The 16,346-nt window shown below is 40.5% G+C and overlaps 1 protein-coding gene across 1 annotated transcript in view; it reads right to left on the bottom strand.

Moving 5' to 3' along the window:
* Positions 1-16,346, bottom strand: part of KLHL32 (kelch like family member 32) — an 826,279-nt gene that overhangs the window by 379,970 nt on the left and 429,963 nt on the right. The window contains exon 2 of the mRNA XM_044065720.1: positions 5,395-6,121. Coding sequence (XP_043921655.1) covers positions 5,395-6,121 — 727 coding nt within the window. The remainder of the gene's footprint in view (positions 1-5,394; positions 6,122-16,346) is intronic.

The raw sequence follows: 16,346 nt of genomic DNA, 5'->3' as shown, positions 1-16,346 counted from the left end.
ACTTTTTACTGTGATTCCTAATTCAGAAGGGATTGAAATGATGAAGAGTTTTCTCATGACACATAGTGATTATGACAGCAAACAAATTGTCCTGATTTGTTTATTTTTAGAAGTGGTCCTCGAGAACAACATTTTTATGTTTGAAGGCACGCATTATATACAGAAGGCTTGCTTAGCTATGGGCACTTCTTGTGCCAATAGCTACGCCAACATGGTTTTAGCCTTATGGGAACATCAGTTTGTACTGCGAGGCAACAATTTTGTCAACCATGTTGCCTTTTATAAATGTTTTTTGATGACATCTATGTGTTATGGAGAGGAGCTGAAGAACAATTGAGTCAATTTGTTTTATAGTTACACACTATGACATCCTTTTTGAGATTTACGAGTAATTATTCTAGGGATGAGATTATGTTCTTGGATGTTTCCATTTTTAAAGTTAAGAATGGTCTATTTACAACAAGACTTCAGAGGAAACCATGTAGGAAGAATACTGTTCTGCAATGAAGCAGTATGCATCCATCTTTATGTATAGGAATGTTCTTAAGGGTCAGGGGATGAGAGTGTCATGGCTAAATAACTCAGAAAGGGGTTTTATCATTGATGTGACTTTATTAAAGAAAGATTTTAAGGACAGGGGTTATAGACATGCTGAGATAATGGAGATGTGCAGTGAAGTACAATGTTTAAGATCTGGCATTGCTAGCCATTATTTTTCAGAGAACAGTGTGAGCACACCTGATGTTATTATAACAGATAGGAAGGTGGATGCAGGTTATGTTCCTTTGAGTTTACCATATGAAAGTAACATAAGACAAATATGTGATGTCATTAAATCTAATTGACATATTTTGACAATGGATGATCATATTAAGAGAGAGAGAGGCCATACATTAAGTACAAAAACAAGAAGTCGCTTAAATGGCAATTGTTTTATAAGAATAATTCTGTAGACCGTAAAGGAAAGTTTGCCGTGTATGGCACATGCATTTGAACAGATGTCATTTTTGTTCATATATAGACACTTCTAACTCATTTGTCCACCTGACGTCTGGTAAGTCTTATTTTTTCAGAGTAGCTGCCAATTGTCGAACCCCTAATGTGATTTATCTGGTTACATGCAAACTGTGTACCAGTTTCTATGTGGGAAAACAACTTGCCTATTTTTGAAAGAATTAGAGAACACCTCTACAATATAAGAAAAGGTGATAATAGGAATGCCTTAGCTAGACATGTTTTAGAGCAGGGCTGTTCACATAATTTTGAGTTTAAGGCAGTTGAGAGAGTTGAACCAGGATTACGTAGGGGTGATTTAAAAATCATTCAGGGAATAGAGAACTTTGCTGGATCATCGGGCTTCAGGCTGATAAAATGCCTGGCCTGAATGACAGTCTTTTTAAAACCAGTCTTGAAGTCTAGGGATTTATTTAGATGACCAGTGTACTTCTCTGATTTGTTAATTACTTTAGTGACCTGTATATTTAAATGTGTTGTGCTTGTCTTGTTTTATTATGGTCTGAAGAAGCACCTGTGTGTGCGAAAGTGCTTACCTTTGCATTTTTGTTATTAAATTGTGGTTTTATATGTTTCATTGTTGCCTCTATCTTGCTTCTGGCGCTGCTTTTATATATATATATATATATATATATATATATATATATATATATATATATATTTTTAAACTTCCCTTGTTAAGCCACCCATACCCTACAAACAAAGTCAGTGACTGTCTCATCCAGTCAATCAACTCCACAGCCAGTTGCTGACACACTGCAAATAGAACACTTCCTTCTTTATTTATTTATTTATTTTACATTTCTTTTCTGGGAAAGTCCATCTGGACAAGTTGTCCTTTTTCAATGGAGGCCCGGGGAGAATAGCTCCAAGTTAAAAAGTATATGCAGAAGTTTACACTAGTAGTACAATTTTAGTTATACAGGTATAGCAGGTATGCTGCCATAGACATTGCTTTCCATCTAAAGCAACCCTGTACCTTCTGACTGATAATGAGCACATACCATCTCTCTTTTCTATGGTCTGCCTTTCCCTTAACAGTGAAATACAAGATGGTATCTAATACCACCTGTCCTTACTTTTCAGAGTAATAATGGTGGCATGCCATGGAAAGATTATGTCAGCCATCGAGTCACTCAAAAACAGACTATACATTTCTGTTGAGGTGGACAATAGATTAAACAAGCATTTACTTGATGATAAAACATATCTTATCCAGTTAAATTTGGTGTATTAAAAAACAATAAAAAAAGGGAAAAAAATATATAAACATATATATATATATATATATATACTTCACAAGCTCCTTATAAATAGTATGAATTCCTACACTATATAAATAAAAACTACATCTCATACTGATACCACAAGAATAACAGATTAAACTTTGACATTTACACATTTCATGATACTCTATTCCATATCATACATTTTCGATCTTATGAAATTTGATGTTATGAGTTTTAGATGTTCTGGTCTTGATGTTTTGAATTTAGATTATGAGTTTTAGATGTTTTGAAGTGTAACCGTATATAGATATATATATATATATATATATATATATATATATATATATAGATATATATATGTTTATATATGTGTATATGGATTCCCTTCACAAGCTCAAAGTTTGTGGTTGAGACCATAAGACTGAAGTTTTGAAACTTCAAAATTGTAATTAAAAAAATAAAAACAAAACTTTTTTTAACATTTTTGCAGGTGGCAATCCCCCCTTCACCCCCACACTCCCTGCTAAATCAATATACGAACTCTGAGATCACATTACAGTGAGGAAAACAGTATATTTTCTGTTCTGCGCTGTAAGACAATCTCCATTCAAAATGTTTGAAGTTTCAAAAGTTCAATCTAATGGTCTCAACCACGAACTTCGAGCTTGTGAAGGGAATCTTCGATGTATTGGGTTTTAAATGTTCTGGGTTTTAGATGTTGTGGCCTTGATGCTTTAAATTTAGATGTTACGAGTTTTAGATGTTTTGAAGTGTAACCATATATACACACATGGGTGTATTTCTTTCTGTTGACCATAGCATGAGTGACATCCAAAATATTGATTCGAAAATGTGGAAAACTGAACCCCGACAAGTGCTTTGCATGCATCAAGGTTTAACCCCAATGCAGGTGAGAGCCAAAGTAAGTCTGTTTGAAGGGGGGTAGGGTTACTTTGTGTTACTTTTGTCCCACTTTGTGTGGGACAGTCCCTCTTTGGGCAGTTGTGTCCTGACCAAAAATATTAAAAATGGCAAATGTCCTGAGACTGCAGGACAAAATTATGTCACATATGTAATGTAATAGTTGCATAAAATAGTTATTTTTGTATCTAAAACACCTACATGTTACAAGAAACAGGATAAGCAACTAAACTGCCACAAGAATAAGCTTATATTTAGGCAAAAAAGGAAAGTTCTATCCTTTGTACTGACTGTGGGTTTGTGTTGGCCTGTAAAATCTGATGTGTGTCCTGAAAATGTCCCACTATGGCCATTTGAAAAGGAGGCAACCCTAAAGGGGGGACCCTGCACCCCCACACCCCCTGCTAATTATATATAGACTAACTCTGAGATTGCACTATTCTTGGGAAAGGGAACATTCCTCTACCTGGGGATTGTCAGTCTCATGCACAAATTGACTAAATGGTGTCAACTAAACACATGCAGACCTAGTGCCCATTCGTCTTTAGGTAATACAGCCATATCTGTTTATCTATCTATCTATCTATCTATCTATATATCTATCTATCTATCTATCTATCTATGTGTGTGTGTCAGTGTAGTTCAGGGGTATAAGGACTTGCCTCAACTCAGGGGGTGCAGTGGGAGTTGCACTCTGCAAAAAAGGGATTTTTTTTTAATTGCATTTAGCCTCTTTCAAAGTATTGCTGTCAACCTCCCAAGGTTTTAGACATTTTGGGTTTGAATAATCATGTGTCAATTAAATGAGACATGATTATTCATAGAAGAAGCTTGTTGTGCTATACAGAAATAACACGAGTTATGCTGCTTTATTTTCCAATACCAGTAACAAACATACTTCATATAATATAATGAAGCTTGCCAGCCACAATTCCCATTTAGGAGTTAATAGCTCTGGGGAATTCTTCTTCACTAACAAAATTGCTAACACCTGGAATAGCATTCCTCCTGACATTAAACTACAAATTAAAACACCCACTTTCAAAGGATTACTGAAAATACACCTTCTCACCAACAGACTATGTAACTGCAATAGTCCACCTTAACTCCTCACTAAACAGCAGTAGTACTGCTTACTTATGCCTCCTTTTCTTAGTGACATGCTCACCATTGGTCTGTCACTTAAACTTCCTGTGATTGCTACTAAATGCTTATTGTAAATATGTAATAGTTATACTTATTTTCTTCTATTGTTGCCTTACACTAACCTGGGTGGCCACGGTGGTGCAGCGGTTAGCGTTGTCACCTCACAGCAAGAGGTTATCCGGTTCGATCCTCGGCTGGGGTGCCTTCTGTGTGGAGTCTGCATGTCCTCCCTGTGGTCACATGGGTTTCCTCCGGGTGCTCTGGTTTCCTCCCACATCCCAAAGACATGCTGTAGGTGGATTGGACACTCTAAATTGGCCCTAGGCATGAGTGTGTGCATGTATGCCTTCCGTGGAAGCTTGGGTGCCGGGCTGGCAACTCAACCCCGTAAAACTCTACTGCCAATCATGAGCAGACAGATGATCTGCTGTGGTGACCCCTAACTGGGAAAAGCCGAAAGAAGAAGAAGAAGAAGGAGTTGCCTTACACTAACCTCAATATAATCTACTTGTTATGTATTTTCTGAATTCTAATATCTCCTTTCAGAATTGTTATACCTTTGTAGTATGATGTTGATTGATTCTACATTCATAATCTCTGTAACCTGTTGCTATTATCTCTAAATGCTGTAACTGTTGTACTTATTGGAGCTTATCTCCCCAGGCCTCTGCTGAAAATGGACACCAGCTATCCAGTCAGACATTCCCAGTAAACAAATGTCAAATAAATAAAAATAAATACATACCAAAATAAATTCTTTATATTCGTCAAATGTCCTCATGGATTATATCACAATGTTGTGTATACAAGACTAACCTCCTGTATACAGAGACAGTACAGTAAGTCCTCCATTATCTGCCATTTTGACCAAGTCATCTCTTAGCCTGGACTCCCTGGTGATGTCATTCCCAACCAGCTTCAGTGCCTTTCTCTGACTGTTGTCACTGCACATTACTATGTTCAGTCATTTCCCAGTTTGTAAAGCTATTAGCTCTATTAGTGCACAAATTGACAGGGATATTTTTAAAGCTTTTAGTTAAATATTGCACTGATTCAGTCATCAATTAATGCTTTTCTGTCTTACCTGATATCCAAAGAAGGCCATCAGCCACACAGCCTGCATGACAGGACAAAGAACGATCAAAAGGCTGAGCAAAAGTCCACTTGTTCTTCCTCGGGCAATATCTTTCTACTGAGGGCAAGACCTGGCGCAGTTCATTCCTACCCCCTACTGCATATAGGCACTCATCCAGAGCTCCCAGTACAAAATGCTCTCGGCAGTTTTTCATAGGTGCTACTTCAGTCCAGCTGTTACTGCGTGGATCATATCGACAAACTGTCCTTACTGCGCAAGTGCGCCCTGATGGATGTTCTACCTCTCCACCTGCAACAAACAAAAAGTCGCCAAGCACTGCCACACAATGATGGCTTCTCCCTACCGGCATGGGTGCCAGTTCACTCCAGTTTGATACTCCAGCTATGTGGACATTCTCCTGGTCCACAGGATTGAAGTACCTCAGTTCTCTTACTTTACAGATTTCTCGTTTCTTTCCACCAATAATATATAGTGTTTCAGACTGGCAACGAGGTTTTGTCCTCATCGTTTGCCATACAGGCTGTGCATAGATATTCTGATGGTATTCCAGGGCTTCACTAATAAGTGCCATTGCATGTTCACTGTTTTTGACAAGTGGGTTCGACAGGACAACAGCATGAAGTGCATCGACATCCATAAGGCCAAAGCGGACACATTGGAGTATCTCAGCCATGTACTGGTAATGGCAGTTGTGCTCCAGCCACCTTACAGCAAGCTGTGAGGGAACAAACATAAAAAGTAAGTATTTTACATGATTGTGAAGTTAACGCTCATTACTTAATGCACATGTTTAAAAAGGAAAAACAACAGATGTTCCTTCTCTGAAACTTTTTACTTCAGAGCTTATTCTAGTGAAATGTCATTGCTACTTGTTTTGCCTAACTTAGCACAGGTAAATGGATCTATATTTGATGGTGGCAGCATCGTTTCAGCCACCCTCATGCATGTTTTACCTCAAGACAATCAACATGACTTTTTAATACATGAAGCATGGGAAGATAAGGAGTGCTGCTTAGTTTTTTTTTTTTTTTCTGCAGTGCTCGGTGCAGTTCTCCTATATTTTTTGGAGCTCATGCATTTCATAAAACATTAAAATGTTATCTTGCTTTCATCGTGGCTATGTGTTCAGTGTTTATGCATTTTACATGGTCATTTGCAAGCTCATATATTTTAATATAAGAAAGGAAAATAATAGTTATTGCTTAAACCTAAAAAATAACATGTTAAAACATCCAGGAATAAAAAATGAAAGGAGCACTTCATTTAATTTAAACCAAAGAAAAGAAACATGCTGTAAGAACTTTTTGTGAAGGTGAAATAGTTATTTGATAAGATGTTGCAAAAATGCGTATATTTTATTTATTTATTTTATTTTTATTTTACATTTGTTGACCGGGATAGTCCAACTGGATACATGTCCTTTTTCAGTGGAGGCCTAGGGAGAAAAGCTCCAGACATACATACAAAAACTATTTCATATATACATGTATATCACATTTTGCAATTTCCGTACAGTATTACATTCAATAAAAGGATATAAACAACACTCAGTCACATATGTTGATAAACAAAAAGTAGATTATTAATTTATAATAAGATACAGTCTCATTGTGACAAGACCTCATTAGGCACACAGTTTGAGGGGTAGAAGTTACTCGGGAGTAGAGCAAGGACATAGCCATAGTTTTTTAAAGTATTGCATAAGACTTTTTTTGAATTGAGATAGAGAGAGTTCTGAGGTTAGGTCAGCAGGAAGTGAATTCCATGTTTTGCCAACAGAGTTGGCAAACAGAAATTCCCCAGCTGAGATGTTAGTTTTGAAAGTGTAAACTAACATTTTGTTGGATGATAGAAGTGTCTTGAGGTTATGGTAGGGTGTGATAAGGTTTTAAAGTACAGGCATATATATTACAGTACATATGTATTACAAATAATCTTGAATATCACCATGGCATTCACTACTGCTATATATTCTTAGCTGCCCATGTTCTAAATGAAAATAATTAAAAAAAAATCATAATAAAGCAAACTAACCTGCATCTTATAGAGGTTTATGACCTGGACTCTGGTCATAAACAGCTTATTATTTGTTTGAGACATAGATGTCAAAAAATTCACCTCCAGAGCATAGCTTGAGAGATGAATCTTGGCTTCCATTTAATGAACAATAATCAGGGTTATGACTGGAAAGCCTTATTCAACTCCACGCAAGTGAGACAGGGTGAACGGACTGAACCAACACATAGTCAATCACACAAAATAGTCCAGCACCAGGGAGATATGCAGAATGTAAAATTCTTTAATGTGGCAACCCAAAAACAAACAGCAAACCGGTTTTGGCAAAAGTAAAGCCTTCTTCAGTGCATTAGCTGACAATTCTTGGTAATGCATGAAGCTTAACCTCCTCCCATGTAGTACAGTATTTACAGAAAAGGTGGAGGAATACTAAGAGTTTTATAACTTTGAAAACAGTAACACACCACTGACACAGTGTCTGGACATCATAAAACAGCATGAGGAAGCATAAAGAGATTTTAAATGTATTCAAACACTTCAGACTTTTTTCCTGTTTGGTGAAATAAAGCACTTGAATACATTTCAAAGCTCTTTGTAGTTCTTGCCATTGATTGGTGATGGCCTCTAACTGTTGTTAGCATGAGACTAGAGCTTAACAGCAGCGGGTGGTGCTTAATAAAAGCTTGTTCAGCAGCTTTCTGACTTCAGAAAGATGATTAACAAGAGTGTCTTCAGTATTTTTAGAGTGACATTGTGGAATTCCATACACTACAAATTGATTAATTTAAAACTTTTTTATGTATTCCTGGTGTAGTGTATATTGTATTTCATCTGATTAAGTCCATGGCGAGGAATATATTTAGGTTTACTGAGGTGGCATTTTAATTCTTGAAGATGGTGAAAGAGATATGTATACTTTCAGCTGTAGACTAGTCTGAAGTGTGCCAGAGGTAGTATGCAGTTGTTTAATTGTTATGTTCTTTTATTAAAAAAGTCACCAAATTTAGATGCTTTAAACATTATTTGGTCCAAAATAATAAAGGATATTTGTGCTCAGTATAAATACAGTACAGAGTCATTTACATGAACCATCAATTATCCAAATGCAGCCTTAGAAAGTTTTTGGATATGAAAAATGAGAAAGTCTGAATATGTAACTGTGATATGCATTTGCTTGTGTGTGCTTTTTGAGCTTGTAGCCCTCTCGTGTGTGAAAAATATTCTTTATTGTCCACTGGAATTGCTGAATAGTTGAAAAATGTATTGCTGTGTGGAGAAAAAACAAGATTTTAGAAGTTTTTTATCTGGTTCAATTATATATTTGATTATCTGAACAGTTTGATTATCTGAACTACCCTAGGGCCGAATTAGTTCAGATAATCGACTCTACTGTAAACCGTTACAGAAAATCATGTTTTCATAACAAATTCCATGGATTTACTTGATAAATGAGACAATAAACAGGGAGAGTTTTCACTATCCTGCAAACAGGAAAAATATAAATTGTATAATTTAATATCCGCTTGCTTGGTGTAAAAGGTAGTGTATGTTCATCTGATGCTCATGGAGGGTGATATTTATGTGTTGACAGTATTGATGCATATTGTGATAGGTATTTTTACTGTTCTAAATGGGGTTCACATGATAATACTAGGCTAACTGCCCTGAAGGGCTATTTTAAGCCTAGCTAATAACTTGTGTTCAGAATCAAACTCTGTATCTTGCATTTATAAGGTGAAGATCTTAACCATTATGCCAAACTCACTTTTTAGATGTGTCCCATATATGTCTTTGTTATGTTTCTCTCTTTTCCCACTTTCATATTTCTCCACATATGATAAAGCAGTATAATATGGATGCATTCCACATTTGGCAGTTTGCCATCATGTAATGTCATGTGTGAGGATTAGCAATCTGGGATAACTCCAGGTGTCATTGATTCCCAACATTTGTGCAATATGTAGATATTCCAGTGAAACGTGGTGATCCTGTCCTATAGTAACATGTCAGGCATGTTGCAGAGGCCATTAGACATTCAGAGGGTGTGGCATCATATTTAAAGACAAGGGGGTAATTCAGTAAACCCTACACAGAGCGATTCTCCATATAGGAATAGTGTAGTGGCCCAAACATGGAATATGGTCACTGAGCAATCCAAGAAACAGAGCTAGGGGCGTGCAGGAGCATGCGGACACGGAGGTGACCTTGAAATGCAAATCACCTCATATGCTGCTGAAAAACATGCAAATGAGGTGATTCTCTGATTCAGCAAGCAGAAAGGCACCTGTGTAGGTGCCGTGTCAGCATAAAAAATGTATGTGGCTGTAACAGCCCAAATAAAAGGTTGTATATTGCAAAGTAAGCATGCAAATGGCCAAAATTATGGCCAGTGTGTTAAAAAAGTAATGCAATATATGAAAAATGTTACAGGTCCTGCTGATGTCATCCACCTTAGATGCACCATTGGACACTCTCCATACATATAAGCTCTGTGGCGCAAGCGATAACTAAGTAGCATTATAATACATACAACTAGATAGGTAGGGGTTCTAATCTCAATTCTGCCAACTGTGTGTGTGTGTGTGTGTGTGTGTGTGTGTGTGTGTGTGTGTGTGTGTGTGTGTGTGTGTGTATGTGTGTGTGTGTGAAGCATATCTCCTGTGTGCTGTCCTCATTATGTGTGCTGGTTATACCATTTTGAGGCCTATTCCACCCTGTTGACTCCCCCCATTGCATTACTTTACAGGGCCTGTTGATGTCATCCATTTTAGATGCACCATTGGGCACTCTTCAGACATATAAGCTCCCTGGCATATGCAGTAAGTACGTAGCACTACAGTACACACACCTAGATAGGTAGGGGTTCTAATCACAATACTGCCAACTGTGTGAGTGTATGTGTCTGTGTATGCATATCTCTTGTAACAGCGTGGCTGGCTTGTGTGTGTGTGTGTGTGTGTGTGTGTGTGTGTGTGTGTGTGTGTGTGTGTGTGTGTGTGTGTGTGTGTGTGTGCGTGCAATGGTTATTCCATTTTGTGTGGCTGTTCCACCCTGTTAACTCCCCCATCGCCAACTTATTCAGAGCCTACAGATGTCATCCACCTTAGACACAGAGTTACACATTTTCAAACAAAATAGCACTGTGGCACATGCAATACATATGGCAGTCTATAGTGTACATAACTAGATGGGTAGGAATTCTAATCTCAAAACTGGCAATTCTGTGTGTTTGAATGCATATCCCCCTGCAGCAGTGTGTGTGTGTGTGTGTGTGTGTGTGTGTGTGTGTGTGTGTGTGTGTGTGTGTGTGTGTGTGTGTGTGAGAGAGAGAGAGAGACATGGTTATACAAGTTTAAGGGCCTGTTAACCCCCGAGTGGCAATCCTTACAGCACCTGCAGATGTCATCCACCTGAAGAGTAGTGGCAGACATTGCAAAAATATATAAGCTCTGTGGCGCATGTGATATGTATATAGTACTATCATATGTAAAACTAGCCAGACAGGGGTTCTACTGTCAACAAGGGCAGTTCATGAGTGTGTGTGTTCATGTATGTATATCACCTTGCAGCAGTGTAACTGTGTTAGGGCCACCACCATACCTCTCAACCCTTTAGAGAAGGGCATCCGAATAAAGCCATACACAAAAGTGGGACAAAGGTCAAATATTAGGCTCAATCTTTAAATATTGCTCTGACAAACATAGAAAGTAGATAGCAAAACAAATTGTGCATTCACATGCATTTTCTGAAGGGTATGAAGTCTCACATGAAAATATCTGTCATTATTGTCTAACATCCGTTTATAATTATTTGGCACTAATGTGCCAGACAACCACAAGGTTATGACAAATGGAACAAAAATACGTGGCAAACATCAGTACCTTCTGCAGAATTCTGTAGAGGTGACAGGTATGGCCACCACCTGTCCCACCCTGCAGGTTGCAGCCCATGTTTGGCCAGGTGTGACCTGTGACAATGACTCAAACAATACAGAGGTCCCCAGAGTGTAGGACAACAAACATTTCCTAAAGTTGTCTACTAGTTGCATAAAGCAGTTACTTCACATCAGAAGCACCTTAATGTTATGAGAAATAGCATAAGCTATGGCAATGTGACACAAAAAAAGCTGTCATAGTGGCATACCAAGAGAAGTTCTCTCCGTTGCACTTGCTGTGGGTATGGTTTGTCCTGCCAACTCTCACTATAGTACAAGAAGTGTCTCACATTGCACATTTGATAAGGTGGCAATCCTACTCTGTGTTGCCTATGTGTGTGCAATATGTAGACGTGTGTAGGCCCTGTGATTCGCCGCTGCCCCAATGACTCACATGTATCTAGGCATTAATGCTAACTGCCATCATCCACATATGTAGGTATTGCCTAAGGCTGTGGCAACTATATATACTGCACTATCTGACATTAACCCAGAGACTGACATTAACACACTGCAGTGGGGGTATACAGTGAGTATGGAATGGTGCCAAGGTCCTGGCCTCAAACTGAATGCAGAAAACAGTACCATCTTACCATACGGCAAGAACATGGCACCACTCTTTCCCACATCAATGGCAACCCCATAAACACACAACTTGCACTGATAAACCTGGGTACTCAGGTTGATAACACTGTTGCATTCAGCCATCAAGTAGTGGCAGTAGTCAGAAAAGCCTTGGACATGGTTCACTACATGGGTAAAGGGACTGCATCCAGATGAAAGGTGGACATTACCTCTGTATAGTCCTCAGTCAGTACAACAATAACTTATCATCATGGCCAGTCTGGTATGTACCTATGCAGACATCTGCAGCAACTGGAAAGGTTATGTTAGCACCCACAAAGGTTATCCAAGGTCTTCAACACCTGTTCCATGCAGACAGCCTTGAATCAGTAGTGCCCTACTTGGTATCTGTCAGGTTGTCCACAGGTGGGTGGTGGCATACCTAGATGGCAATGTTGTGCTCAGCCCTTTGACAGCTGCCCATCTATGTGAGTCTAACTCTTTGCATATTACCAGCATGACAGGCCTGAATCATATATGCAACAGCAATAAAATTGCTGGAGAGACAGGTTTGTCTCCCAGAGGCTGCCCTGTGTCAGTAATGCACTTCCCATACACATCACAGAGTACCATGCAGACCCTCATAAAGTGCATCTGTGATGAGTAGATGGGAGAACAGAAATCTGTCCCAGGGGTCTAACCTGTGTCCATCAATGTGAGAGGCTCAATGATTCTGTTGGGGATAAAGTAATGGCTAGGCTTGTAAGGGACCCAGGGCCAATACTCTAGTAACCTTTTATGGACCTATGTATCTGCAATCCTACGGAACACCCAGGTGACATGTATCAAGAGTAGCATACTGTATCAAGGGGTATGCATGCACATTTACTCTCTGCCCCCATTGTCCCTCACACACTATTCCATGCATATATACTTAAGTAAACATTCACATATACAACCGTACCTTGGCGATGAAAATGTCTCTGTGTTGCCACTACACAATCTTGAGCTTCTGTATTGGCAGCAGGTCCCCACAACTTAGACATACAGACACCTGGAACAGAAACAGAATAAGGTATGTGAGACAACAGTCAGTCAGCAGTACTAACAGCAATACAGCATCATGGCACAATGGTATATACACTTTCATGTCTACACATGACAGTTGCCAGCAGACAGCACCTCACAGGGCATAACACTACTTCACTACAAACTGCCATTAACTGTACTAGATTCACCCTGTGCATCAGATACATATTAGCATGTCTCTGCATTGATGGTATGGATGACAGGGATGTGGCACAGGTATCATCACATGCACAGGGTGTGGTGTGAGGCTGGCAAAGGCCTAGGCTGTGCCATACAGTTGACATCATGTGTGTGTGGGTGTGTCTGGTGGGGTACTGGTCAGCTGGGCCATGGAGAGGAACTGTGTGTGTCTGGTGGTGACCTGCATGTGACAGTGATGTGTGAGTGTGTCCATGTACACAGCCAAGCCATGTGCCAGCCCTACAAAAGGGTATGTTGAACAGCTGTGGACCATAAATGGCAGAATGGACAGTTCACCATCTCCAGTCATAAACATGGGAATGGTTCTGCCAGTAGTGGCACTGGCACCACCATGCCCAGGGCCAGATGTGGTACTACTTGCTGATGGTGACTTGTGCCTGCTGGGTTTGTATCTCTCACGGGACCACCCAGGAACATCTGCCCATGGCCTGCCACATTGTGGTGTGGACAGCATCCTCCCTTCAGTAGTGCTGGTGATACTGCCACTATGGGAATGTGACTGTGCATGGCCATGTGAGCTCTCAGCTGATGTTGTTACTGACCTACATCCATGTGTCCAATGACCTACTCCCACCACATTTTCAAGCACAGACATTGCACGGTTAAGGACTGACAATGTCTCACCCACCATCTATCCACTACATCAGCGAAATGATGTAAGGCATCACCAATGCTGCATTTGGAGTCATGCATGCCAGGCAGTGTGGCATTCATGACCCTGAGCATCCATCTGGTGTACTGTTCACAACATGCCTGTGCCTCCATGATGGACTGAAACATGCATCGGGTGACGTGCTGTGACATCTCTGATAGATGCTGGATGGGGTGCAGTCCTCCTTTGAGCACCCCTGTCAATCTGCCTGTGTGGGAACTTGCCAGCTCTCTGGCTATGGCTACTGTCTACAGTCACAGATTCCATTGTCACCACACTCTCCTGTTCAATGCCACCACCCTTTGACTGTTCAATATCTGTGGCTGCTGGGGACTGGGTATGTGTGGGCATACTGAATGTGTGTGAGGACACTGGGGGAGGAAGTGGGATGTCAACCAGTGAGACAGATTCATCCCCCAAAAACCCCAGCTGTGCATCACTATGGCCACTATCATTACACATACAGGTGAGGTGCCACAAATGCATTATATAGATCACACATTATGACTGATGCCATGCACAACACCCAAGCAGATAACAATAGACACACAAAAGACAGGGCCTTAACAACATGCAGGGCAGCTACGTCCAATTAATGTAGCTACTACTATACACCTGTGAGATAACTAACATGTCAGTGTATGTGATAGACCTTCACCTAAAACACAGTGCACCTGTTTCCACAATAGTAATGCACCCCTTAAGAGCAGACTTCCTACACCTTCACAAAGATATGTGCTGAGATGTTACAGCTCCTGCAAATAAGCTACTGTGATTACCGATGTAATGCACTGCAGTGAAACCCTCCACAATTGAACATGCAAGTATTGCAATGTGCCTAAGCTTAACAGCTGTGTCCATGGCAAAATGGCAGCCCTTAACATGCCAAGGGTATAGATGAGCCATAACAAAACAGTGCCACACTTACTGGCTACAGCATGATGGATCCCATCCACACCAGAGGTACTTATGGATTTGTGTGGCAGATGTATTGTCAGCAAACACAAATGTGGCATCGGTACAGGATAATATATGCATATATCAACATGTACAGTACAAACTGTGATACTACCTACATTGCTGACATTCACAATATATGTGCACACATGTGCATTACAAAACACCCCACTACAAATGCAGACTGATCTGACATATGTGTACAGGTATGCAAAGGCTGCTGCTATGAATGTATTAACATGATGACAACTGGATGCTTACCTGGTTGCTCCTCGGCTGTGGAAGCTGTGCCACCCACCTCCATGACATATGGTGTTATTGACTCTTGTGAGCTGGTTGTTCATCCCAGGTTTGACAGGAACTCCTCTGTGGCTGAGAGTGGCTGTTGTGTAGCAGGCCCTCCACTGGTGCCAGCACAGTCCCTGGCCACAGCTGTGGCACTTTGCCATGCATAATGTATCACATTGGTGGACTGGTGTCAGACCTGCTCATAGCTCCTGTCATGCTGGCCCACATAATTAACCAATGCCACAAGGTCAGCCCGCAGTGCAGCATGTTCTTGCTGGTTATGGTGATTCTTTGATAACAGAACCTGGTGATGGAGTCTCAGGGCATCAATTATGGCTGTGGTCTCAGTTTCTGAGAAAGGTGGATTCCTCCGGCAGTACATCCCACCTGAAAGACATGAAGACGGGAACACATCACAGGACCACATACATTGCTCATCATTATGTACATACACTGCAGATCCACATTTGCCACCACTATCCACCACTAACTCACACATCATACCCCACCATCTATCACCACAGTATGTATGTAGCTATCAGCAACATAGTGGCAATACATCATGCATTGGCCTCCTGATCTTGATGTTTACTGCTATTTGCTGCATGTCCTATAAGGTGATCACATGCATTGGTCCTGTTGCACCTATTACTGCTTGTTCATGGCTTGTCTACATTGTATGCAGTGATGTCAGCCTCCACTGCTGTATTAAGCACCTGGGCTATAGGACCACCCCTTAGGTCTCCCTGGCCATCTTCCCTCAGATTCTGCACTATATGGCTGGACAATGTCCTACAGTTTCCCCTGCCAGTCACATTGATATGGGCGTCCTGGCACATTGTAGCACCTGCCTCAGTAACATGGATGGATAACCATCTATAAACACCAGCAAGGAACACACTGTGTAAGAGATGCAATGACATTTGGATCCTAAGTCCATGCTCTCTCCCTATCAAGCACGCATATCTGTCCCTGAACAGGTTGTGAACACAATCAGTATACCTCGCACACCACCCACAACTACACAACAAACACAGACATATGCAGAGGTCCCCAACATACACATCCACAAACAATGGAGACCTGTAAGGCAAAGGCACACATGAACATCACAGCCCTGCACAGTACATACCACATATGGCCACACACCTGTGTGCCACAACCAAGCAGGCATTACCACATGTCAAACATATTACGCATAGGAGACTCCATTGTGAGACACACTGATGTGCCTCTCAC

Source organism: Protopterus annectens, chromosome 1.part0 (genome assembly GCF_019279795.1).
Source record: "Protopterus annectens isolate FY-2018-M chromosome 1.part0, PAN1.0, whole genome shotgun sequence".
Classification (NCBI taxonomy): domain Eukaryota; kingdom Metazoa; phylum Chordata; order Ceratodontiformes; family Protopteridae; genus Protopterus; species Protopterus annectens.
This window is presented reverse-complemented; position numbering and strand designations above follow the sequence as displayed.